General features: G+C 39.1%; 1 protein-coding gene across 3 annotated transcripts in view; it reads right to left on the reverse strand.

Moving 5' to 3' along the window:
* Positions 1-26,662, reverse strand: part of dnah2 (dynein, axonemal, heavy chain 2) — a 62,976-nt gene that overhangs the window by 4,126 nt on the left and 32,188 nt on the right. For all 3 annotated transcript variants that reach the window (XM_026353378.1, XM_026353379.1, XM_026353380.1), the window contains exons 45-84: positions 25,478-25,615; positions 25,190-25,348; positions 24,887-25,039; positions 24,265-24,356; positions 23,885-24,080; positions 22,521-22,745; positions 22,240-22,344; positions 21,872-22,060; positions 21,582-21,667; positions 20,980-21,110; positions 20,668-20,817; positions 19,803-19,970; positions 19,397-19,557; positions 18,817-18,956; positions 17,342-17,474; positions 16,190-16,329; positions 15,642-15,852; positions 15,322-15,438; positions 14,958-15,099; positions 14,386-14,555; positions 14,052-14,168; positions 13,726-13,890; positions 13,291-13,413; positions 12,929-13,077; positions 12,713-12,779; positions 11,111-11,261; positions 10,723-10,871; positions 10,469-10,602; positions 9,920-10,064; positions 9,562-9,761; positions 8,908-9,034; positions 8,475-8,661; positions 7,871-8,019; positions 6,452-6,635; positions 5,929-6,119; positions 5,552-5,743; positions 4,929-5,113; positions 4,079-4,313; positions 2,479-2,630; positions 1,335-1,449 (exon numbers count right to left, since the gene is read on the reverse strand). In XM_026353378.1, coding sequence (XP_026209163.1) covers positions 1,335-1,449; positions 2,479-2,630; positions 4,079-4,313; positions 4,929-5,113; positions 5,552-5,743; positions 5,929-6,119; positions 6,452-6,635; positions 7,871-8,019; positions 8,475-8,661; positions 8,908-9,034; positions 9,562-9,761; positions 9,920-10,064; positions 10,469-10,602; positions 10,723-10,871; positions 11,111-11,261; positions 12,713-12,779; positions 12,929-13,077; positions 13,291-13,413; positions 13,726-13,890; positions 14,052-14,168; positions 14,386-14,555; positions 14,958-15,099; positions 15,322-15,438; positions 15,642-15,852; positions 16,190-16,329; positions 17,342-17,474; positions 18,817-18,956; positions 19,397-19,557; positions 19,803-19,970; positions 20,668-20,817; positions 20,980-21,110; positions 21,582-21,667; positions 21,872-22,060; positions 22,240-22,344; positions 22,521-22,745; positions 23,885-24,080; positions 24,265-24,356; positions 24,887-25,039; positions 25,190-25,348; positions 25,478-25,615 — 6,123 coding nt within the window. The remainder of the gene's footprint in view (positions 1-1,334; positions 1,450-2,478; positions 2,631-4,078; positions 4,314-4,928; positions 5,114-5,551; positions 5,744-5,928; positions 6,120-6,451; positions 6,636-7,870; positions 8,020-8,474; positions 8,662-8,907; positions 9,035-9,561; positions 9,762-9,919; positions 10,065-10,468; positions 10,603-10,722; positions 10,872-11,110; positions 11,262-12,712; positions 12,780-12,928; positions 13,078-13,290; positions 13,414-13,725; positions 13,891-14,051; positions 14,169-14,385; positions 14,556-14,957; positions 15,100-15,321; positions 15,439-15,641; positions 15,853-16,189; positions 16,330-17,341; positions 17,475-18,816; positions 18,957-19,396; positions 19,558-19,802; positions 19,971-20,667; positions 20,818-20,979; positions 21,111-21,581; positions 21,668-21,871; positions 22,061-22,239; positions 22,345-22,520; positions 22,746-23,884; positions 24,081-24,264; positions 24,357-24,886; positions 25,040-25,189; positions 25,349-25,477; positions 25,616-26,662) is intronic.

Genomic DNA, 26,662 nt, shown 5'->3' on the forward strand with positions numbered 1-26,662 from the left:
CTCAGGATCTTTTTAGGAAAGTAGATCAGGCCTTGGATGGTTTACTTTGCTTAATACACTAAGATTAATCCACAGATGCTGGTTTTGTTCGGCCAACACGGGCCAAGGTATGCTCCAACAGTCACTCATGAGTGCATATGTACACAAATACACACACAATTATACACACGCATCTGCATACGTGCTTTCATGCGCAGCTTATAATGAGAACTCTTGAAGATAAACATGAAATGCCCCAAATGACCTCTGGACACACACACACACACATTCCACTGACTCATATACTACACACACACACTCTCACACACACAGAATCTTTTCTAGCCTCTTGACCCAGGCTGACAGCACCCTGTGTTCTCTGCCCACCGTAAAGAGGGGTCCAGTGATAATGAAGCCAGAATGGAGTGTTCAGACTGAATTACAGCTGGAATACTGCCAGAGATCCAACGCTGTGAGTGTGTGTAAGTCTGGGCATGTGTGCTTGTGTCTGTGGTTGGACAGAGGAGAACAATAAGTGTGTGTCCACGCAGTCTGTGCAGCCAGGCAGAGTGATGGATAAATACACCTTTAATAACAGACCAGTGAGTCACTACAGACAGGCCTGCAGCTGTTTGACTGGCTGAAGTTAGCAGAATAGTGTCAGATCACAAATGAGATTACAGATCATTGCACAAGAGTCCAGGTTGGAAATCTGAATGGTTACTATTAAATGGAATCATAGACTCCTGTTGTTCTAGTTATAGACAGAAGGCCTTTACTGCAGATGAAATCGGAACAACCACTGGAAAAATAAACAAAGCTGTCGGTAATGAAACATTGTCTGTGACCTTCACATTGTCAATACTTAACCATACAATTAAGTTAAGTAAAACCAGTAACAGCTATTTTTAGCTTAAATGTTGTCATACTTTGCTACTATTTTTAAAATCATTCTTTTTAGAACCAGCATAGTCTTGGTATTTAAGACTCTGTACTTCTCTGAAGAGAGGTTGTCCTAATCTTATTGATCCTAGCAGCTACCCTTCATTCTAAATTGTGTCTGCACACTTTATTAAGGTAAAATGTAGTCTTATTTCTCTCCTCAGAATTCTTCACCTTTCGAACCAAATATGTGAGTATTTATAGCAGTATGAGAATGTGCATCACCCACAGAGTGTGAACATCATCTACTGCATATTGTTAAAGCCATAACTAAGAAGGACTCCAGCAGGAGAGAAGGTAATCAAGGTAATGCAATGAAGCATATTTGTGTTAATATATTGTACGCAACATTAAAAGAGCATGTGAAGGGGAATTTCCAAGTGCATGCGTTGTTATGTGTGTGTGTCTGGCACCTTCTCCCACAAGGGTGGTACCCGGGCGTCATAGATGCAGTTGAAGGTCTCCTCCAGATTGGATGACATCACCACTAAGCCTTTGATCCCTTTCTCCAGCTCCACCAGGGACGAACTAACACACAAAATAAAATATGACAAATAGGAAACACTGTTACAGCAACAAATTTCTCCTTTCACCTCACTTTTATTGTAGATGTTCAGTAGTAGTCTCAGTTTTCTAGCGTACATACAGCGGACGTCAGGACATTTGTATAAAGTAAAATCTTCTCAACTAGCTGTTGTTGCACCGCTTGTTGCTAATTTGTATTTTTGATGCTAGTGCCTCTTTGTGTCGCAGGTTTTCTTTTGGAAATCCCAAAGGAAAATCCCTTCCCTTTGTATGGTTTAAAAACATTGGTTTAAAAATCCCAATCTGACAACCCTATTAGCACAGAAAACAGTATTTGTAATTTAGCTCGGTTTAACCAGACTGTTTTGAGTCATTGTTAAACCTTGTTATATATGAATTGACACCTTTTAATTTTCCCAGGAAACGGATAACAACAACTAATTTTAGGTTCCTACCCAATACTGATACACCAAAATGGTATACACTGTACATGCAGTCCACATTTTTTACTTTTTTCCTGCTCTGTCTCTATGTTCACTATTTAGACTGGTATACACACTTGAGAAAGAGCTACTTCGTGTAAGAAATTATTCAATGATGAATAATTGCAAATGTTTTGATTCATATTTTCTGAAGAAAAAAATTAAGAAATTTAGCTTATAAACCATGCCCAATGGGTCTGGTTCCACTTGACTCTGTGTTCCTCCCTGTATTCTACATTATTATTAATTTTCTTTACTTTTATTTATGTTATCTATGTTGCAGGTATCCTCTGCCCTGGAGCTATATATCTCCAGAGTGTAGTTGCTGGCCCTACCAACCTGCCCAGTGTTTTTGCTGCTTGTTGTTGTTGTCTTTTGTTGCCTGCTGTTCTTTTCGCTCTCCTCTTTCCACTCACCCCAACTGGGTACGAATAAAATTTAATTGAATTGAATTAATTGCCCTTCAGTCATAAAACACTGTAGAAATCTCTTTCTTTGTACCATTCCTATTTGACTACAAATGACTGATTGCAACATATAAAGTTCATACATGATGGTGTCCAGCAGAGAGTTATATCTGTGGATTTCTTGTAGTAGGACCACATTAAGAGGTGAAGGGTTTTCCTGGAGGAGGGACCTGGTCTGCTCGTAATCAACTAGAGCTGGAATCTTTCCGCGAACATCTGCCAACAGCTCTAATACCTGGAAGCAAAGACAGAATGCAGATGAAGAGATGTGTTAACTTAAAAAGTCATTGCTTCGAAGTACAAACCCTATTTCCAGAAATGATGAGCTTTTTCTAAAATACAATAAAACCAACATTTGTGATTTGTTTATTTACTTGACCCTTTATTTATCTGAAGAAAAGACTTACAGTGTTTTGTTTGATTGTTTTGATGTCAGACTTTAGCTACTCAACAGTCCATGGTTGCCACTGTTTGATTTTCCTCTTCATGATGAGCCATTTATTTTTAACAGAAAACAGGCAGGCATCAGTGAAGCTAAAACATCCACTGATTTCCTGGGAAAAGACTTTGCATGATAGCAGCATATGTCGGTCTAAAGTTCCACCTTTAACAACTTGCAACCCTTGCCACCTCCAGGCGATCACACATGGGTGCATTTGCACCTTTCACTTATAACAGTTTGTTCTTTTTTGGACCTTTTTAGACATGAAAAACCTAATGTCAGCTTTTTTTGAGTCAGGGATTTTGTTAGCACTTGAACTAACCTATCACACATGTTAGTTTTTTATGTATAGTAGACTCATCAACCTGTATAAACTGGAGGACTTAATATATATTACAGGTTAAGGCTATTTATAGTATTATAGCATACCATTTTAATTAAATTTTATGGTATATAAAGTTGGGTTCAGACCTGAACTGATAGCACAGGATGAAATCATAAGAGTACTGTGTCTGCAAGATTCAGTTTTGGAGTATCCAAAGGTAGTCCTTGAGGCCCGTCTTAAATTTAAAAAAAGCATAGATTCCTAGATCTGTTGCTTATTACTTGGTCTGCCACTGTTATGTAACCATAACTATGTCTAAGCACCGCTTGGAAACATCTGTCAAATATGGAAACTGCTTCATGAACAGAGATTTTTCAAGCCTAATAACTATGAATTGTTGTGAAGCACTAAAGCTTGGAACTGAAACAACAGTCACTACGCTACAGCTACGTCTAAAGCAGTGCCAAATATATCTGTGGCACATTACTGTATATGCAGTGGTTGCAGTGGTTGAAAAGAGAGATCAGCATATGTGCAAGCTGCAGAGCAAGTAAATGTCTGAGTCACACAAGCCCACCCCCAAGATAGAGGAGGACAACCAAGCTACTAGGGAGAGGGATGTGAGAAGTACATCTGCAGTTAAGATTTAAACCCTGTTTATTTTAGCCAATAGATTTTCTAATTGAGTACACTATGTGTATATCTGAAAGATACGCTGGGCTTCATGACTAAACATGAAAACATTTGGTTAATTTTAAACCACAGCTGTGAGCAGTTACAGTATGTTGAAGAAATGTGTAATAATATACTCCACATTCTATTTAAAGAACATGATACTTACTAAGTGTATCTTACATGTTTTGCCAGTTGTGTATATAAGTTGTGTGTTTTCATTCATCTTTATCTTTGCCCTCACCTTTTCTTCTCTACTAGGCCTTGCCCCCACAGCAGCGGTGCTGGTGACCTGGGGCTGCAAGGAGAGCAGGGTATCGAACAGCGTTCTGGTCTCAGCTATCTGACTAGCAATGTCAGCATTAGGGTGCTGGCCAAACACCTCAGGGTGCTCTGTTGGTGGAAGCGTGCTGATATAGTCCTTGTATGAGGACTTAGGACCATCACGAGGAATATAGTAAAAGGATAAGGGGGACAACCTGACAGAGAAAGAGGTAATAAAACACAAGTCAGTAATTTATGAACAAGCATACAACAAAGAAGAAAATCATCTGCATGCTCTGGACTTTATCAGATTAACTAAACCACACAGTTTGAATACTTGACAATATTTATGAAGATTACCACACATATAGAGATGAATGATCTCCCATCTCTATATCCTACATCAGGAATACACAATGTTGTAGCATCAAAGCTATGATGCTGTAAAACTTGTTTCATTAGCATTGCTACAAAGATGTAGCATGTGTATGTAATGGTAAATCTTTCCTTTTATAGTTACATTTCTCTCAGAGGTTATATTAATCAGAACGTCCACATGGTGGTGCTGGCACTCTATGACCTGCAGGAATCTTCAACAGTGAACTAGTGAAGTGAAGTGAAGGTCTCTGTCTCCTTAGTGAAGCTATAATCTGCCTTGTCTCAGTACATGAGGATTTACAATACATACATTTTTTAAAAATGTAATACATTTTTGCAGCATGTATTTTAATCTATAGTGCTTATACTGGTGTATTTGTATTTTATTGCAATAACATGTAGCCGATTAAATATTTTATGTGTGTATGTGTGTGTGCAATGTCAAGTCTTACTTGAAGAATGGCTGGCTGATGGCAGCATCACAGAAGTAGTCATTGATGTATGTAGTTAAAAGACGCCTGTCCCAGTCATCGGTCACATGACCTCCATAGTTGACCCCAGCTATAAGGTACTTCAGTGCATCCCAGGGAATCTCCTCATACTCCTCCAGGTACAGACTCAACAGATTCTCACTCACCTGTGGGAGCATCAAGAAGATGGTCTGATCAGAATAACGTTGAAGAGGAAAACACCAGGATATTTTAAATGGTTCTTCTACAGAGCAGAAATACTAAAAAGACAATGGTTAGAAAGACATTTAACAAAGGCAATAGGTAAGCTTCCATGCATTCAAACTAGATTATCATTACCCATTAGTGTAATTGGTATTTAATCTACGTATAAAATAGCCCTATTCCGTTCCACTTAAGCCTATGCTTACTGTATGGTGCAGATTACTGACAAAGACAATATCAGACATTCATTAATTTCACTCAATCACCGTAATTACAACCAAATCTTCATGGCATCATTCAGCAGTTTTCACCACCCACATCTTCACTTCACTGAATATTAGATTTTTTGAGCTGCTATTGCCATTAGCTGTCACTGTTTTGGTGTCAGATGAGATCCTGACCTCAAAGTCAGAATCGTTGAAGCCATACACAATGTTCCAACCCAGCTGTAGAAACTTCTTCCTTTCAAGCAGGATGCTGTGAAAAAAGCAGAGAGAGAAGAGCAACTTCCTGTAGAAGATGGGTTTTGAGCAGCGGTTGAACTGAGCTTCAGTGACCAGCTGGTATAGACGTTTCATGTTGGCTTTCACACCCTGAGGAGAACAGGAGGCAGCGTTAATATTGTAAAGGCTTTTGAAGGTAGGATGTGCATCTTATCTTACTATAAAATATATACAGACAAATAAAAGGTAATACACAGAGAACATTTGTCTAGATTTCTAGATTCTAGTCTGCAGAGCAATATAATCTGCAAATCTGTGTGTGTGAGCAGATGCACCTTTGGTGGTTCAGTGGTCATCTTGATGCCAGCCTGCAGGATTGTAATGGGAAATTCAGGGTGTGGTGAGGAGCTAAGCCACAGTCTGAAGTTTGAGTGGGGCTTCTGCACCTGGAGCTGCTCCACCAGCTTGTCCAGGTCTGGCATCCAGGACAGAGAGAGGTGGCAGTTGGCCAGGAACACCCAGTGACCTGTTAAGGAAAATGTGTTTGAGATAAAGCTGATTTACCTTATATCAGCTGTATTTGTTTGTTCGGTATGATTTCAATTGTATTGTGTGTATCCCTGTGGAAATCCAGAATGCATGTTAAATAATGCAGCATTTTGATCTATAGTTTTGCTCCTCAGTGGTTGTCAGGCAATGGCATCACAAATGTGCTGGTTCCAAATGAAAGTGATATAATTCTTTATCCCTAGCCTAAGATACCTACACAAAGCATTTAGGTGAGAAAGGACAACAGTGCGGAGCAACATTAATAATGTGAGACGAGAAGAACACAAAGAAATATGGTTGGTGTTGTACCATTTTTGACACCCTCTTCAATCATGCTCTTGGCAATGGGGGCTTGTCCCTGCCCCAGAGAAAGAGCATTGAAGTTCTTGCTCATGCCAGAGGCCTCAGCCAGTTGCAGCAGGGCTCCAGTTGGGTCCACCCCAGGAGACAGAACAAAGATCAGTGGAGTCCTGCAGGTGGATTCCTCCACAACCTAGAGAGAAATGACAGAGACAGCACAGTCAGAAAGAAGAGGGGAAGAGAAAGTGAGACTGGATAAGGCAACAAGGTTAGCAGGAATTACATAAATGAGATGTATGAAACACTTGTTTTATTCAAATTCAAAGTGTCAAAGCTAATACGCAACACAGAAGGCTGGACTATTGTAATTCATTATTAATAGGATGTCCCAATAACTCATTAAAGAGCCTCCAGTTAATCCAAAATGCTGCAGCCAGAGTTCTGACTGGAATTAGCAAGAGAGATCATATTTCTCCAACGTTAGCTTCTCTCCATTGGCTCCCTGTTAAATCCAGAATTGAATTTAAAATTCTTCTCCTAACTTATAAATCCCTTAATAATCAGGCTCCATCTTATCTTAAAGACCTCATAGTTCCTTATCTTCCAAGCAGAACTCTCCGTTCTCAGACTGCAGGTTTACTTGTGGTTCCTAGAGTTTCCAAATGTAGAATGGGAGGCAGAGCCTTTAGCTACCAAGCCCCTCTCCTGTGGAACCAGCTCCCAGTTCAGGTTCGGGAGGCAGACACCGTCTCTACATTTAAGACTAGACTTAAAACTTTCCTTTTTATAAAGCTTATAGTTAGAGATGGATCAGGTGACTCTGAACCATCTCTTAGTTATGCTGATATAGGTTATTCTGCTGGGGGACCTCTACTGATAAACTGAGCTCCTCTCCTCTCTCCTTTCTCCTGTATCAATGCAAATGCCACCATTGCATGTCATTAACTTTGTGTCTTCTCTCTCTTTTAGTTGTGTTTCCTCCTCTCTGTCTCCCTCTCTCTGTACTTTTCTGCAGGTATCCTCGGCCTGGAGCTGTACATCTCCAGAATCCAGTTCATCTGCCCAATGTTCTTGATGCTTGTTGTTGTCTTTATTGCCTGCTGTTCTTTTCTCTCTTCTCTTTACACTCACCCCAACCGGTCGAGGCAGATGGCCGCCCACTATGAGCCTGGTTCTGCTGGAGGTTTCTTCCTCTAAAGGGAGTTTTTCCTCTCCACTGTTGCCTAAAGCTTGCTCAAATGGGATTGTTGGGTTTTCTCTATACTTTTTTGTATAAATATTTTCTGTAAGGTCTTAAACCTTACACTGTAAAGTGCCTTGAGATAACTTCTGTTGTAAATTGGCGCTATACAAATAAAATTGAATTGAATTGAATTGAATTGAATTGAAGAAGCAACAGGAATTAAATGGATAAAAGATGACACTCACAGCCTTCATATCGAGAACAGGTGGCTCCACAAAGCAAGAGCCGAGGTTGTTAACTATGAAGGAAGTGACACAGAAGGAAACGCGGTCCTGACGCAGAGAGCGCACTATCAACATCTTCTGTAGCTCATTACAGTTGTTTTCCCAATCACCTATAAAAAAAGAGGAAGGAGACACAGTGGTGAATAACAAGATGTGAAATAAGAGAGATTAGTAAATCATTTTCATACTAAGCCAAATCTTGTCTTACTAATGAAATGAACCACAGGAAATATGCAGAAACACACACAGACAAACATACACACTCTTGTGCTCCCTTCACTGAATTAACAATTAATAGATCAGCTGTCAGAAAAAGCAGTGGGGTATAACATGCTGTGCTGTATTTAAACGCAGCAAAGACTGTCGTCTTAATCAAAAAGACACAGTGCTTAAAGGTACTAGTGTCATACTTCAGCTAAAAGTGATAATGTGTCACTGCTGAACATCACAAACAAGCTCCCTTTCTCAACACCAACACACCCATCATCTCAGTAGAACACTTCATTATTCCTGGCAGGAAGACTTTTTATTCAGTAACAAAGTGCCTTCACTAACACATGCAGACCTGGTAGTGTGGCACGCTCTGGCTCGGCGCTGGTGAACCAAAGGTGCCAGTCTCGAGGGTACTGTTCAAAGGAGGCCATGATGCCATGGAAGTTTGGCAGCTTGTCCAGCTCTGTGATGTTGTCCCAGCTAGAGTCTACCAGCCAACTCGAACAGGGGTTGTCCATCTGGTCCTCTTTATCAAGTACCTAAAAACACACCATCTATCAATCAGTATGCAAACTAACTTTCCATCAAAGTATCAAATCAATTTTAATATTAGGAAATTCATTGTTGAAGAAAAGTAGTTATTAAAAACCACAATAATCTTGGAATAACACATTTTAAATGTAAAGGCTTTCAATCCTTTAAAAATAAAATGTTTGCCCAGTTATATTATGTTAAACCTGATAAAGCAAAAACAAGATGTTTGTGTGTGTCCTGCATTTTCTTACAAGCCCTCCTCGGAGGAAGAAGCTGTACTCATCCATGTTGAGTTTGCCAGCCACTTCCAGGATTTTAGCACACATCTGAAAACTAAACAGCAGCTTGTGTACCTCAAACAGGCCACGACATGTGTACCTGCAAAGGGAAACACACTGAGTTAGCAAGAGTAACTACATAGACAGCGTTTGTTTCTCACTCTCAAGTAAAAAGTTATGACTATAAATTAATGTTTTTAATTTAAGACACAGTTGCAACACATTTCTCAGTTCACAGTCACTTTTAGACCTTACATTTTAAATCTCAGTATAACACTGTACATAACTTAACATAACAGTTGTTTTGCACCTGCTACAAACAGTTAACAATGACATGCTCTCTCTTGATAAAAGCCTAAAGTGTGCACTGAAAATTAGGTAAAGAAAATAAAATCAAAATATAATTTGATATCAAAAACACATGAATTAAATTGTATGCTGAAAACATGAATACGTATGAATCTAAAGATATTAGCTGACAAATGATGTTGAGGAATTCACATAAGACAGAATCTTGTCTAATTATTATTATTTTTTTAACTGTGGTTAAATATTCTAATAAACAACTCAGATCCCTCAGGGGCACCAAAGGATGAAAAGGGTCTTTCTTGATGCACCTCTGCTTACCTATATACTGCATAGGTGTGGTAGTCATTGAGGTTGGTAATCCTTTCCTCCAGCTTTTGGCTGCGCTTACTCTTCTCAATGCTGAGATTGAACAAGTTAATGTAGGCATCCAGTGAAAACTGATACATGGGGTCAATGCGACCCATGTCGTTTAGGATGAAAAAGAGAATAGAGGCTCGCTGGGCACACGGGCGGTAGGCCTGTTGAGAGAAGGCAAATTTATTATTATTAACATTATACACATACACATGCACAAATTGAGGGTAGTATATAAAAATTAAGGCTGCAATTTGTCACATGATCCCAGCAACAAGAAGCAAATCTCCATCGGCCATATCGTTTGATCCATACGCCTGACCTCTCTAGCAGAGTCGATTTTCCTCTCGGTCTGTTCACTGCTCTCCAGCTGCTCTGAAACCTTAGTGGCTGTCTCTTTGGATGTTTGCAGAGTGTTCACCAGTTGCACATCATCCAGCAGTGATCCAGTCGCTTCATTCAGCAGCCTGTAGAGTAAACACAACATACAATATCTTTACATATAGATCCAACAAAATACTGCCACTGCCTTATAGTATAAAGTATAAAACAGCAAGTTTTAGAAATAATAATTCTTGAAGTAGTCAATAATAATAAATATAATGTGTTTTGGAAAATACCTTAGCCAGTGGTTTAAAGTTTAAAGTTGCATATGTGATATTAAACATTGTTATTTTACCAAACATGATGTACTTTTGTAGCTACCTCTCTAGCTACTCTAGCTACCTAGTACCTATTCATATTGGAATGGCTCGGTACACTGCTTTGAGTTAGACTTAAAGGAAGTTGAAAATAATTAAAATACCAATTTATTATTTTAGGAGGAAATAAATTATAAGTGAACAGTGTCGAATACAATCAGCTAAACAACCTGAGAATCTCATCCTCCAGCTCCTGCAGACTTTTCTTGCCAGAAGCAATACTGATAACCAGGGAGTCCTTCTGTTCTTCTAGTTCTGGACGCTCTTTACGAACCACAATTCCTAGTAGTTGGGCTTCCAGTCCCTGCATGCACACAAAAGCCCATACATAAACAATTTGAGGCAACATGCTTTCTCATTATTCGAAACGAAAACAAAAAGAAGACACACACACGCACGCACGAACACACACAAACAGTCAAACCTGTTCCTTGACAGCAAAGTTGACTATGGTGGTCTTTGTAGAAATCTCTGGAGTGTAGTGGGGGTTAGACAGCTTGGTGGTGATATAGAAACGGAATTCTGGATTATACTCCACCTCCTTATCACCCAACTTCAACAGCAGCCTGCCGCCTGAAAAATGCACATATAAAAGTATAAAAAGTAGCTGCAGATTTACTTAAGAAATATTCGAACCAATGAACCAATCAGATGCCACTCATTTAATATTAGGTATCTCCAAATACAGAGTCTGATCCTACATTTAAACATAAATCCTACCTAATATGACATACCATAATTTTCAGCAGCTACTTAAAATACAGGTGATTCTGGTTTAAGTTAAATGTAAAGCTTAAATTTGCGTGTCTCACCTATCCGTGTCAAGGACTTGTTGAGAACTGGGTTGAGAGAGGGATCCAACTCCTCCTGCACGTTCTGCAGCAAAACAGGACTCCCAAACTGAATGGCATTCTCCAGCACCCGCAGATAGTCTGGCATTTGAAAATCTATTACTTTCAGACCCTGCTCATGTAGAACACACACATACACACACAGGACAGAGATAGTGAGAGAAATGCAAACATTTGTTTCAACAAAAACATGTACATGTAGCTAGTCAATAAAGATCTTTGGTGCATCACAATGGTGGACAGAACATAGATAAGACACAAAACAAAACACAGCCTGTCATCTCTAAAAATGCTCACAATGAAAGTTAATTCAATCACATGAGAAATCAAATTGTCAGTGGCATTTAAAATTTGTTTCATTCATTGTCTTCCTTCATTTATTTTTAATGTACAAACTCAGTCTGAAGTCCAGCATGTAGTCATGGTTAATCTACAGTTGGAGTCTAGTCTGTGGAACAGTAGTTCTCGAAAATCTCAGAAAGCTATAGCAGGAGACATTTATAAACAAGAGTGTAGTTCTCTTCTCAGTGCTATTAGTACAATAGTACCAGCCAACTTTTTATGTATGATAATGACAATGATATTTATCTCCTGTAATGGAATAGGTTAGAGTGGTAAACTGAATCAAGATGTTTTCAGGTGGAATGAGGAGCATGAAAAACAGGATTTCTCAATAGTCAAGCACATTACCATTTTAAACATCATTTTAAAAATATGACACTTATTTTGACTTTAAGGATTCAACTTCAATGCAAAAACATTACCAATCAAAACCAATGAAGTTGCAATCTAATAATTTACAGCTTTAGTCCAATTATCCATAACTGGCACACTGTGGTTACTTAAATAGTCAGCTAAAAATTGGGGGGTAACAAATCTGAACGAAAAAAGAAAGTGAAAGGACAGAGAGACCGAAAAGCACTCACTAATAATAAGTGGAGCCTGTATTTATCAAGTGTCTCAGGAATCTCTCCTGGGTATTATGCTCAGAGTTGACTAAAAATACACCTACTTCAGAGTAGGACATACAGTAAAGGTTATTTATGAAGTTGTCTACTCTTATTTTCAGTGAGGAGTAGGGTTACTTGTAAGAAAGCATGTGATGTGACTGCAACACCCCAAAAAGTAGAGTGATGTGTGTTAGTTTTTTTCTGACAGCGAAGCTTTGTAGTTTTAGGCAGTGAAACATTGAAATGCTGTACAAGACTGTACAAATATGAACTGATTATGAATTCAATTGATTCCAAGATGCAGTTTTACATCATCCACTGAAAATCCTGCTAAATAATTCTTCCTGGATGTCTTACGCATGTTGTTTAACTTGTTTTTTTTTTTAACATAATACTGGATAAACATTAATACAAATATTTATGTTAATGTAGTAAATTACCCCATAATGTATCTAATCTTATCTGTAGCTGCTGTTGAAAAAGCATTGCATTTACAACTAAATGTACAGAAATGTATGACATTATCAACTGTCTTAAAAGTCAGTGCTGCCTATGGAGGGACACTCAGATACCAACTATTGCTCTAGAAATCTCTCAAATAGTAAAAACTTACACTTTCCATCTCCATATTCTTGATCCACTTCAGAGCTTGGCCTTGAGGATCCACCATCAGTGGCCATCTTAAAAGAGGCAAAAACATTTTCATTAAAGTAAACTTTCATTAAAGTAAAATCTCACAAAAACAAGTCCAAAAGCATTCATATTGTGGGATTACAGCTATTCATTGTTGCTAGAACCCTCTATTGACAATTTGACTACATGTACTGACCGGTTTCCACGAGTGACGATAACACCATTCTCAGTAGAGAATGCATCAGAAGGCAGGCCCTGAATGTTCCACTCCCTTACTGCAGTAGGTTTGGACAGAAAAATTGCAAAACTGAACCCTGGTGTGCATGGGATCTGTAAGTCCCTTACCTGGGTACAGGGCAAACAGGAAAAAAGAAAAAGACAAAGAAGAAAGAGAAAAAATGGGTGGGGTTTGTTACAACCAGAAGTTGATTCAGTTTAAAAAGTTAAAGTTTAAAAGATCATAATTAGCTAGTAACGGTACAGGAGGTAAAAGTACAGGTCAAGCCCTTTACTAAATCAAGATATACTGTAGAAGTGTTATGTGGGTGTCTGTCTCACCTCCTTCATCCAAACTGCAAGCAGCTCATCTCTATAGTTGGAAAGGAAAGGCCCCATGTAGGACAGGAAGGATGCAGCTAGCAAACAGTCTCCTACAAGGTATCCCATGTTCTCTTCAAGACCCTGAACATACATACATACATATATACAACATACAGACGTGGACAAAATTGTTGGTACCCTTACATTAAAGAAAGAAAAACCCATAAAGTTCACTGAAATAAACTTGGAAGTAATAAATAAAAGAAAACAAATCAAAAATGTACTCATGAAAGTGAGTTGTGGCTCTATAGAATTAAAAAAACAAACAAACGAATGAAACTGGCCTGAACAAAAATGATGGTACACTTAGAAGAGATTAAAAACAATGTGAGCATAGGGACACGAGAAAGGCGTATTATTTTTAGTATGTGTGTGCGCGAGTATTTGGCCTACAGCGACTCTCTCCTCCCAGCGGATCCTCTCTCCAGCAAGTCCCGTCACCAGTTTGTCCGCTCGGTCCAGTTTCACCTCCATCTCGTCTGATTTCTTCCTCAAACTCTCTTTCATGGCCAGCTTCTCAGCATGCTGCTTTTTCAGCTCATCTAGCTTCTCTGCCACCTGCTCACACACAAATACATGAACAAAAATGATATCGATTATATTGATCATGTGTACATTTGACAAAATACTTCAGTTAAATGTATATAGAAACTTGACATAACATAAGCTAGTGTCTAAACATCAACCAGGCTGGCTGCTACAAATACCGGCCTTCTTACCTCTCGTAATTTGTTCTGGGCCTCAGCCAGTGCAGCTTGTTTCTCTGTTAGCTGGGCCATAGCAGTGTTCAGTTGGGCTCGCTTTGGCTCCACCACTCTGTAGATACGTCCATAAACCTGAAGGAACAGTGTACATGTCCATAGATTTAGTGTTTTTTCCTGCTTGATTGCTCTTTTGCTGTGCTTTTTTGGGTACCTGATTTCTACTGCTGAGATGTAGTAATGCATGTGCAAATTTGACTATTACTAGTACTAGTACATGCACTTCTGGGTTTACAGTGACATGTCTGTGATATTGTGTGTGTGTGCTTCTGTGATCTTGAAACTTCCTTACCTCCATGGCTCTGACCCACATGCAGAGGGACTTGGCAGCCAGTGACACTTTGCCAATAATCTCTGGATGGAAATCTGCTTGTTTGCAGTACTGACCAATCTTCTTCAACACTCGGTCTGATATATTGTCCTTGTCAAAGTTGACTAATGTTTTGATAAAGTTGGCCTCACCTGTTAAAAACATTTCAAGGTTACATAGGTCTGAAGAAATCTTGCCCAGTTTCTCTGGGTGCAGAGAAACTGGGATGAAACAATGAAATAAAGTGTGCCAAAAACGATCAACTGACTGCTTAGAATAGACATGTACTGCAGTTACCTGTGTGACAAGTTATATTCAAGACCTGTTACTACAGTTTGTAAAACTCAAACTTGGTTTTTGTTTTATGTATTCTATTTGGCAGTATGTTTCAAATGTTTCGTGGAGGATTGCAGATCATAAAATGAAGACTATTCTATAAATCTAGAACCCAGTCTGTAAAAAGAGATGAGATTCACCACGAGAGGAGAGTAAATTTTGTCTACAGCAAAATTGGAAGTGAATGTCTAATCCATCTGCAGCGTTTGTTCTCTCACCCAGCTGTCTCTTGGCCTCTGCCCATGTAGGCTCTTTGCCCTGAAGGGTCATGACAGCCTGCATTACTGTCTCCACCAGTGCTGGGGGACGGCCATATGACTTAATCTCTGTCATGTCTTTCTTATTCAGAGACTCCAGAGCCTAAGTGGAAAAAAAAGGGAGAATTTAAGAATGTATAAATGTCCTCCTGAAATGAAATTCAAATTTACACAGACACTCAAATAACAACATGCTAACATAACACCCATGAATCAAATGAGAAAATTAATTAACCTTACATAATAGTAAACACAGTGACCACATTCATTTACAATCAACATAGAAAATGGCTGCATTAATAAAGCCAACAAGACAGAGATCTACCTTCATGGCCTCTTCCAAGGCTGGCAGGGCCTCATCCAGGTCTCTCTGTGCATTGTCAGCCATGGCTTTACACTGCAACTCTTCAGCCCCAATTTTCTCACTGTTAGCACTCACCGCCTGAACACAAACATAAGTCAATGTGTTACCCACTATTATCTGCCTACTTCCTATTAGCCAACTAACACACTCATATTAAATAATAAACCACTAATTTCACACTTTTCTGAGACAACAGGATGATAGAGTCAAATTTCTCTCAGCTATAACTCAACCTAAACTCAATCAATATAGTCCTTTGCGTGCATGTTTGTGGTAGTCACCTTCTGCTGCTTGTCAGCCTCTATCTTCTGCTGCACAATGACAGTCAGGTACTCATCACACTGCTTCTGGAACTCAGCTACCTGCTTCTTAGCCTCCTCAAGCTCTACAGACATGGCCTCCACCTTCTCTCGTGTGTCACTGATCTTGAAAAGGCCATTTCGCAGCTTGCTCACCTGCTCCCCCAACTCACTGCGTTTCTCTGCTATGAGCCTGGATGAGAAACCATAGACACAAACGTAAACGCAATCTGATGACTGATGAGGTTCTAACAGAAACAGGTATTTAGAGAACTGATTAGTTTATTTATCCACAGAAGAGGATGGGTTTGTCAGACAGCACTCCTGCTTGTTTTCGTTTGGCTCTAAGATGATACATACACAACAACACCAGTAGAACCCACACCCAATGCATGTAAAGTCTTCATGTATAAGTACAGCTTAGTGAATTTTTACTGACAACAATCAAACACACAGGAAGCATTGAAGGGTGGTGTGAAAAGAGAGAAGAGAAGCCATAATGAACAGGCCGTAAGTTTTAATGTGCCTACTTCTTGTATCCAGACACAAGTTCCAGGTAGTTTGTGGGTGTCACATAATTATGTCTCTTCAGCTCCAACTTCATCCTTTGGGATACCTCTTCTACGGACTGGTGAGTGGTCACAAAGATACTTGCAACTTTTGTCTGGATCTGCAAATTATGTAGCATACTTAAAATTGTTGCTCTGCCATTCAAGCAATAGGTTGCAACTTGAGAAACAAAAGTATTTACAATTTATTTACTGATGTGGGGATTGACATGTGATAGGATAGGTGTACGCTCCCCTCCAAAAGTATTGGAGAACAGTAAAGTCAATTTCTTTCATTTTTGCTGTAGACTAAAAACATTTGGGTTGGACATCAAAAGATGAATATGAGGAAAAATTTCAACATTTTAGGTTTTTATTCAAGATGTTTTTGTTGGATCTGATACACAACTTAGAAGATAGCGCCTTTTGTTTGAACTCACCCACTTTTTATGTGAGCAAAATGAGGAAAATGTGACTGACAGCTGGGTTTGTTGTCCAGGTGTGTTCTATTACAATGATTATTGTATGAACAGTAAACATATGTGTATATATACAGTGGCAAGAAAAAGTATGTGAACCTTTTGGAATTTCATGGTTTTAAAATATGATCTGATCTTCATCTAAGTCAAGATACAAATACAATGTGCCTAAAGTAATAGCACAAAAAGAATTCTGATCTTTCATGTCTTTATTTAGAACAACCATAAAAACCTCACAGTGCGAGTAGAAAAACTATGTGAACTCTTTGAATAATGGAGTCAGGTGTTTGGAGGTGTGGACTAGATCTACTTCGACTGACAAAACTTTTTGAGTTTTCTCCACTCAAGAAGAATACGCTTATGTGAGCCATGTCTCGCCAAAAGGAGCTTTCAGAGGGTCTACCATCAAGAATTGTGTTACAAAGTGATGTTAAAGACTATAGAAATTCACCAGTCTACAGTTAGGCAAACTATCTAAAAATGAAGACACTGGGACTGTGGCTTCTCTAACAAGAAGTGGGCAGCCAGTATGGTGGAGGAAATATCATGATTTGGGCCTGCTTTTTTTTGGTTGTTCTCAATAAAGACATGAAAGATCAGAATTTTTCTGTTATTACTTTAGGCACACAATAAAGTTTGTGTGTGTGTGCCTCACCCCCTCCAGGGATCCCAGCTCCAGTCCATCTAAGTACCTCTCAGCTACCTCCAGCAGAGCATCTTTGGGCCAATCACAGAACCAATCAATGGTAGTACAGTTGACAAGTGCTGGGTATTGGAGGATGCGGTTCCTGTTGGTAAAAAGCTATTTATGAATTCTATTAAAATGAGCTTCATTTTACTCCCTAGTTTACAGACTTTAAACTTACTCATTCAAATTAATGTTGTTTTTGCCAATACAAACATTAAAATGGATGTGTAAATACCACTGGCTAGTAGTATCCTGTATCACACAAAAGTTATTAATAGACCTATTCTGAAAGAACCTTCTACTATACGGTATAGTAGTATATGCCCAAGACAGTTAGAATCAGTGAATTTATTTTGTTAATTGGTGAAGTGTAAGGCTTGCCAAGCTCTGGCAATGTGATATGGATCCTGCCTCACTATGAGACAGCAGCTAGTGGTTAGAGGGCCAGAAGGCCTCATCACACAGAGAACGGTGATTAGCTCTGGGTGATGCCAGCCCAATTAGCGATACTATGTGTGACCAATACCCTGTGCCACATATTGCAACCAGGCCATCAGGGCTTGAAAACATGTTTTTGTGAGAAGAAATGACAAGGAGAATGAATACCAGAAATCTGTGTGCACAGTACTGCATCTGTATGTGTGACAGCTGGTCCTCTGTGTCTCACACAGTTAATTACACCAAGTCTCAGGTCCTTGCTTCCGAATCTCCCAAGATAGTTGACCTTATTTTCTCAAGACCAAGTGTCAATTTGAAATTAACAAACTGTCTCATGGTGAGGCATGACTCAATGTCCCCAGTGTAACTTTGATGAGCTGCTGAGAAATACTGTAGGGCACTGTTGCCCTGTAGTGGACCACCAGTATGTGTAAATTGTATTTACACTACTGTGAAGGCCAGTGTTTAAAAGCCACATTTCCAGAAGGTACCATCAATACAGAGGTGTACATTGAGATTTTAGAGACAATGTTACATAAGTTGCCTTGTCTCTTAACAAGGCAACTTATGTAACATGTGGCTTCTAGGTATTTTACCTTACCATGACATTTTAATTGAGTATGTCCTCGAAATAAAGAAGTATGAGGTATATGAATTAAGCCCTAGTACAGTTTTGCATGTCACGCTGGTAGGTACAATGTAATCGTGAAAGTATCTAAAGTGACAATGTGGAGATTAATGAGGAGAAGGCAACAGCTAAGTAAGTGAAGTGAAAGTTGATGATGCAATACTGGCGGTGAGATGCAGTGAACAACAACAACAAGTCAACAATGCACATACAAAAAAGTGCAGGGCCTCTTCACCCTAAATTACATATGTAACTTTTACTGTACTAATTTACCTAAACAACTGTGTCCAAAACCAGAGCAAATAGGATTCACATACAGGGAACCTGGATATATTATGGAACACTGTGTTGTGCAGAAAACACTATCAGATTGTACCTGAAGGGCTCTCCCACTGGGCTCATGCAGAGTACTATGTGGAGGTTGTTCCTGACACGCTCTATCAGGTAACTGAACAAGGAGTCAGGAGTCTCCACGACCTTGTCCTTCCTGGCAGACTCTGACAGAGCATTGCATATCTATGGTAGAAAGAGAGAGGTAGAATACACACAGAACATCTTACTAGAACATCACATGTTGTAGTAAGGATAATACGTAAAATGCTATATTCAGAATTTGAGCAACTGAAAACAGAGTTAGCATTTAGACATTTTCACAAGTAGCAAAACGTGTTGAAATGATTAAATCAATCTTTACACACAATTCATATTCACAGCTTAAATATTGAAACACAGTATAGAGAACAGTTATACTGGCGTTTTAATGGAATCAATGCTGCCCAAGAGGTTTACACAAAAACTATATAGTTCCTGAGTTAAACTGTGCATTATTTACCTCATTACTTTAAGGTTGAAAGTGAGTTCTCATAAACCACCTGTGTTTTCCTTGGTGTAAGTATGTAAACCGACATGAAAATAGATGGGAAAAAACAAACAAACAAAGTGAGAATCACACAGACCTCAACAAACTCATCCTGCTTGTAGAGGTTAGGCACCTCTCCAGAGCTCAGGATGTTATTGATGTCCTCTAGGAACGATTTGTCTGTGATCTGAGTGTCATTGAACAAGAAGACTGTGGGCTTGTTGTCCACACCAGTCAAACGATACAGCTTCTTGATGTCTACAAGCAAGGAAAGAAAAAAGACAAATTTTAATTTACCTGATAGAAGAAGGAATGTGACAAACTAACTTCAGGTCAATTCACCAAACACTAAACTTTATCATGCTTTACATTAAGTATTAAGAACATATGGTAAACTTTCCATCATTGGTTTAACTTTCCTTGTTTTAATGTCTTTCAGAGAGTAAGGATTTAGATGCAGTTGGAATGTCATGTTAGTGTAATAGTTGTGTGTTTGACCTCACCTTCTCTAAATTCCTGTTTGCGGTACTGCTTAGTCACTTCCACCTGGAACACCTGATACTCACAGATGGAGGCAGCCATTTTGCACAAGCTCTGTCTACCAGAGCCCCCAACGCCAACTAGCAACATGTTGCCCCTAAGTTGACTGATGACACGTACTACCCGGGTTACTGTGAAAAGAAGATACAAATATTATCCATATCAGAAACTTAATCTGAAAACCTTTATTTTCCCTTGTAGTTTTTACAAATGACAGCCTTCTTACATACTGTATATTCAGATATTTTATATCAGCATATGCTGCTAAAACATTTATATTCTGCTTGTCACAAAATCTACAGTGTGCAGTTTATAACACAGTGCAATAAGTTCTAATACTGACAAACAGATTAATGGAGCTTCTGTGTGCCTGAAAAGCTCTGCACACAGACTAACAACACAAATTATCCAACAATGGATCAAACCTGATCCATGGTGTTTCTGCACTAATGCACTGCTATACATTTGCAATGGTGTGTGGTAAAGTGGCACACTGAAAGCAATGTGCAGAAAGAACAGCCTGGTACTCACAGCCTTTCTCACTTTCTGCTACAGGGAAGCTTTTAGCTACACCTCATGCTGTGTTTTTCAAAGGAGTTTCAATTGTAAATTGTAAATTGTAGAACTGGTCAACAGTGAACATAGCAAAGACACATTGAAGTGCAGCCGATGATGGCCTTTTATATTGACTGTGGCAATGGACTGAATTGACTGGACAGAAAGTGGTGAGTGGAACTAAAGGATGATGTGTCAGAGAAATAGTTTGAAATGTGTGCCCATTCAAACATGTGTAAGGGTGTGTTTGGATGTGTATGTTCTCAGACCCACTGTGTTCAATGGCATCTCGAAAAAGCACAAGGCTCATGGGCACTACACCCGGTGTCAGGTTGTAGTCTTCCAGATGGGTCTCCATAAACTTCTTGAGAACCTTTATGTCCAGTAGGTCCTCATACACTCGAGACTCACTCAGGAAATCACCTGACAAACACACACAGTGAAACAAACACCATTTGTATCTTCTTGAGTGGTTACTGACCGTTATCAATCCACATCAATCTTATCTGTGAGAATATTTTTTTACATTCTTTAAGGTGAAACTAACATAGATGCTTGTGTATGTGTGCACAACAATGAATATACCAAATATTGGCGGTTGTTTGTTAGGGCAGATGCTGTGGAATGTGAGGTCAAAAAGGGAGCCCAGTTTCTCCCCCAACAAAGTAACAAAGGCCTCCTTATCACTGTGATGTACAAGCCGGTCTGAGAAAACCCTAAAATTGACAACAAAACATAAACAACAAATATTACCCAGAGTATACACAGCAAAATCTTTTTACATTTGTATGTATTAATATTAGATAAGGGATAGTGAGTTAAAATGTTAAAATGTTAAAATGAGGCTAGAGTGATATTAAATATACTAAAATGGTAAATGGTTTGCACTTTTATAGCACTTTTCCACCTTAATGGTACTCAAAGCGCTTTTATACTGCTTCTCATTCACCCCTTTGCACACTTAAGCATACACCGATGGCAGAGCTGCCATGCAGCTGACATGACTCACCAGGGGCAACTTGGAGTTTAGTATCTTACCCAAGAACACTTCCGCATGTGACAGGAGGAGCTGGGAATCAAACCACTAATCCCATGATTGATGATGATACTACCTCCATCCCACTACATGACTGTTATAAGGTTTTAAGGACTGTTATATTTAGGATTTAGTGGAAACCTGTGTTTACCTAAAGCACTCATGAATCCACAGCCTAGTAATGTTGCTTTTGCTGTCGTGGAAGTCTGGGTGAGCCCTTAGCAGACCCTGAAAAACCTACAAGGAATGGAGGAAAGGCCAGAAACAGTAAAATCTAAATTTTAGTGTCATCTCAAATTTAATTACCTAATTAATAAGTAATTACTATGGTAATTAAAATAAAACGTAACTAACTGTTAACATATCAAAGTTACTGTATATGTACAAATGCTGCGCGATATGGATTTCTGACTGATGTCCAGCACATGTGTTCTTTTGTACCTTGGAGATATCTCTGAGGTTGAAGAGGTAGTGTATCTTGGCAGGAGTGGGAAGAAAACGAGCTGCAACTGCAAAATAGAGTTCTAAAGTGGCTTGAGACAGAATCTGTCCAATTGGCTTCACCTCTTCCTTAAATCCTTGTAGTTTTTGGTCAATCATTGTACTGTAGATCTGTCTGATCTGGGACTCCTGCAAGAGATGAGTAAAGGGATAAACAACAAATTAATGCTAAGAACTGTCAAATAGAGAAGTGATCTAGAGAGGGAGTGAACAATGCGGAAACAGCAAGGTGTAAACTGTCAAAATATGGCGTAAATATAACAAACAAGGATAGGCCATCTAAGGACAAAGGAAATAAGGTGACTTACATTGGGAAAGGTCACATTGATGAGGTTGAATCTACTTTGTAAGCGGCCAGAGATGTGAGTCCTCCCTCCACCAGGGGGACCCATGGATCCAAGCAAGAACATATCCTAATAAGGAAGACACAAGTGAACACAAACTAAGCGAAAACTAATTATGTATGTACTTATCCCACATATTTAAAAGGAAGATTTAGGTAAGAGACAACTAAGAGGCAGACATTAAGAAGCAGACAAATCATAACACCTTACCCTCAGCCCCACTCTTGTTCAAATGCCCTTCTCACCTTAACAAATTTTAGGGTCTGTTTCTGGCGGTCATACCAGAAGCTGTAGTCGATCCAGAGGCGCAGCAACTCCAGTGGTGGCTGCGAGCCAAAAAGGTCATGGGCCGGCATGTTGAGGTCATCCAGGAAGCACAGCAGGCGCTTCCCACCTGCTGGCACAAACACACCTTTGGTTCTCTTTTCTAATCGGCTCTCCACGATGGCCTGGATGTTATTAGAGGTGGTCTGGACAGTGGTGGAAACAGGGGAAAAACAACAACTTTAAAACCAAAGCATTTATTTCACTGTGTACCTTCAGATGCAGATGCAATCTGAAACAATATGAGCAATAAAGTATCACATTGAAAATAATACTGATAAAAATATATTTAAAAGTTGAGTGAATGTGTGTATTAAAAACGTGGCTACATCTTATCGACCAAAATAGACTGTACTGTGGCATGTTCATTTGAAAAAGTTACAGCCACTGTACATATCTGTTCAACATACTTTAAAACACTAACATATTTGGCAGAAAGAGATTTTAGTTGCTCAGAGTAGCTGCCTGGGAAAGTTTGGCGATAATGTTGATGGATGTGGAGGACTAGGTGTGGGAGGAGAGTGATGAGTCATTCCCCGCTCTCATCAGAGCTGCCCAGCACTAACGTAACTCAGCCTAATTGCACTGTCTTGGAGTAACGCATCATTTTTACACTAATTGAAGTCGAGATGGAGACCATTAAGTGCGACAACATGGTTGGATGGAGGCAGATGTCTTGCTCTCTCTCTCTCTCTCACACAAACACACACACGCACACACACACACACACACACACCTGTCCTACCTGCTCTTCTATGTGACTACATCTTATGCTATAAGGGTCAGTCGTCATATAAAAGTTATATAGGTAGAATGTGTGTGTTAGTCTGTGCATATCTGGGTAAATTTTGTACAGTCATACTGTGTGACAGTTGTGTGTGAAGCCTAGTGTGCATGCAGTCTTTCTGTTAAATGAGAAATCCAAAGGCTAGGATGTCTACTTTACAATTATAATCTTAAGCACTGAGGAAACACAAGGCAGCAGAGACATGGGCAAAACATGAAACACAAATAAAAGATTAAAGACCCAATTAAATCAGCTATAGTTTCCCTGTTACAAAATACACACATTTACTTACTGCTGTATATTTTAACTATATTAACAACATTACTGATTAAATGTAATAATAAACTTCAACTCTTACAATAAGTCATAAATTGAAACTTTGATAAAACCAAGAAAGAAAATTACCTATTAATAACATAATGCTTTCATTCAAAGTGATTATTGCAAAGATGGCAAAACAAGGAAATGGACACATAGAGACCATGCAAAGTCACCAACCTGCGAAGACATGTTAATGGTGAGGGCAGTCCATTTGCTGTCCAAGCCCTGTAGGACATTCTGGGCCACCGAGGTTTTACCAGTTCCCACAGGCCCTGTGAGAAGCACTGGGTACTGACTCAGCACCAGAGCCTTGACCAGGAAGTTGTATCGAACTGTGTCCACAGTAGGAACCATAATCTTATAGAATGGAGCACTGCAGAGGGTAGTGGCAGAGACAGAGACAGATCTTATCACTTAGCACTATACTAATTTAGCTTTACAAGAAAAGTGAACTGAATTGGCAAAGAGGGAAATGGATAAAACATTCACATATTCACACTCAAATATTTACAATAGTTAACTGTCTGCACTTAGAGCGAGAGCAGGTGGTTTTTTACCTGGCATTGTAGCGCCAGCCCTTTTGCAGCTTGTCTTCAAAAGAAGCCCAATTTCTGTTTTTAGTGTCCACAAAGTACTCATAAACTGTGTCCTGAAAGAGTGTATGTCAAACATTCAGAGAATGAACAGATTAATTTAGTTTGCTGATGGAAAATAGGGCTATATACAGTAGTTTTAATTCTGGGGTCTATTTAAATTGCTTACCAAGGCTTTAAATTCTACATCAATGTACAGATCATAATGACGTGTAATAATTGTACTAAAAATGTTACTGTGTTTGTCTTAGGATATCATTTTGCAAAAATGGGAATAGTAATCATGATACAATTACTATCATGTTTTCAAGCTAAATTTCTGTATCTCTAATTGTGTAGTCATATATAATAATTAAAAACATCTTTTACTATCATAATAGGCTTTTATTTTGCCAAAGCTATTCACGCATAAACTGCTCTGGAAGAACTACAGTACAGTACTTTTTTCCGGACATTGTTTAGCTACAGCAGTTGCAACATACGGTATGGTACATTCAACAGTGGTCAAGAAAGCAAGTGAAGAGAGAGCCCTGTTTGACAGACTTGCTCATAAGTGTGTACACAAAACCTATATTTCACTGAGGACCTTGATAGGGAAGGTGCCCTCCATCTCTCTTAGGAAGTTGTCCATCTTCTTGCGTCCATCCTCATCAACGGAGGCACAAATAGACCAGATAAGGCTGAAGACGAACCAGAGCGCCACCATCCTTCCCAAGTTTTCTGTGTCTGAGGTATTTATCTGGAAAAAGGCAAAAAGAAGCATGTCAATATTTGCTTTGAAATTAACTCACTAATGAAATTTATAATTTAAAGCTTATTAAGTCACAAGCATTACTACAGTTTAACCAACACAAATTACACTTTCAGAGAAGCACTGTATTTCTCATACCCCATTGCTGGAGGTGGCCAGAGAGTCATATAGGCGGCAGAGAGATGTTACTCCATTAAGCTCAGTGATGGGGATTAGTTCCTTACAGTTGTTTTTCTTAAAGTTTAGTGTGCTTTCTATATATTTGTCAAACAAACACTTTAAATGGTCCACTTCAGCCTGTGAAAAAATTGAATAATTAAGAGAACAACATAGCAAAAGGGAGGAGAAAAGGCACCAGAAAAAAGGGAAGATAAAATGGTCATCGTTCATAAATGTTTATGTTCCTCTAAAAAATGTGCACTGTACCTTGTGTCGCCGGTCCAGCCAAGACTGAATGAAAGGTTTCCATCCCAGATCAGAGTAATCGTTGTAGACCATCCCACAGCGAGACACTGTAGCTGGAGAGGCCATTGCTAGGTTCTCTACTTCGAACAGCAGGGACACCTATGCCAAAATGTTTTACATGTAGTTTTGCTGATCATCTTACTGTACATGGTTGCTTTCATAAGCAGTTTCATGATTTTTTTGAATCATTGTATGTATCTGGCGCCACAAAAATATTGTATTCTTCTGCAATATTGCTACTGTAAATTGAACATGTTGCTATATTCTTTACTTTAGACATAAAGGGCCCAATTTCTCTGCAGATGCAATGCCAGCAGGCTGTGATTTTGGAGATTGGGTGGTGTAGAGAAATTTTGGTTCTCTTTTTGGACCAAAAAGATGCAGACGTGGTGCAATTTTAGTGTCTTTACTTGTCACTGCCATGCACATACAGAGACCTTGCAGTTACAATTTTCTGCACTTTTCCTCAACTTTTAATCAATATAAGTATAAAAATACTTACAAACAAACATAAAAAAACTACCAACAATATCACAGTTATGAATTTGGTCCTATGGGCTGGAGTTCTGCAGAAACTGTATTACAGCCTTTCTATGTGGTGACTGAGCTGCCCAGAGTGACTTGTCAGGCCATTTGTGGGGCAGTAAACGATAAAGCTCAGAGCAGGGGATACTGTCAGAATGTGCATGAGGTAATAAATCAGGAAAAAAGAAACAAATATAGGCTGGTAGTGCAGAGGCAGAAACAAATGAATAATTTCAGCGGATAAAGTTCTTTTGTTTTTCCTTCCAGTCAGAATCAACTCATGGTCCTGCTGATTAATGCACTGCTGGCACAGGCCATGTCTGACTCAGTTACACTCATCTGTTTATTGTGATTTAGAGACACAAACGGCTGTTTTCACATATGCAGGGGAGCAGATGAGTGAAAATTAATTTTCCTGTAACCTAACTAAGTGCACTGCCAGCCTGCAAATATTCCAGCTGCACCAGTATTGTATCACCTGCCTGCTAATCGTATTCTTTTTATATTCATATTTGTGAGGCTGTGGTAGTTTTGTTAACTTTGAAACTCTTGAAAGTTTTTTCATGCTTTTCAAGATGAACTTTCCTGAGTCTCTCCCTCTCTATTTCTGAAGTGGATGAG

Source organism: Anabas testudineus, chromosome 18 (genome assembly GCF_900324465.2).
Source record: "Anabas testudineus chromosome 18, fAnaTes1.2, whole genome shotgun sequence".
NCBI lineage: Eukaryota > Metazoa > Chordata > Actinopteri > Anabantiformes > Anabantidae > Anabas > Anabas testudineus.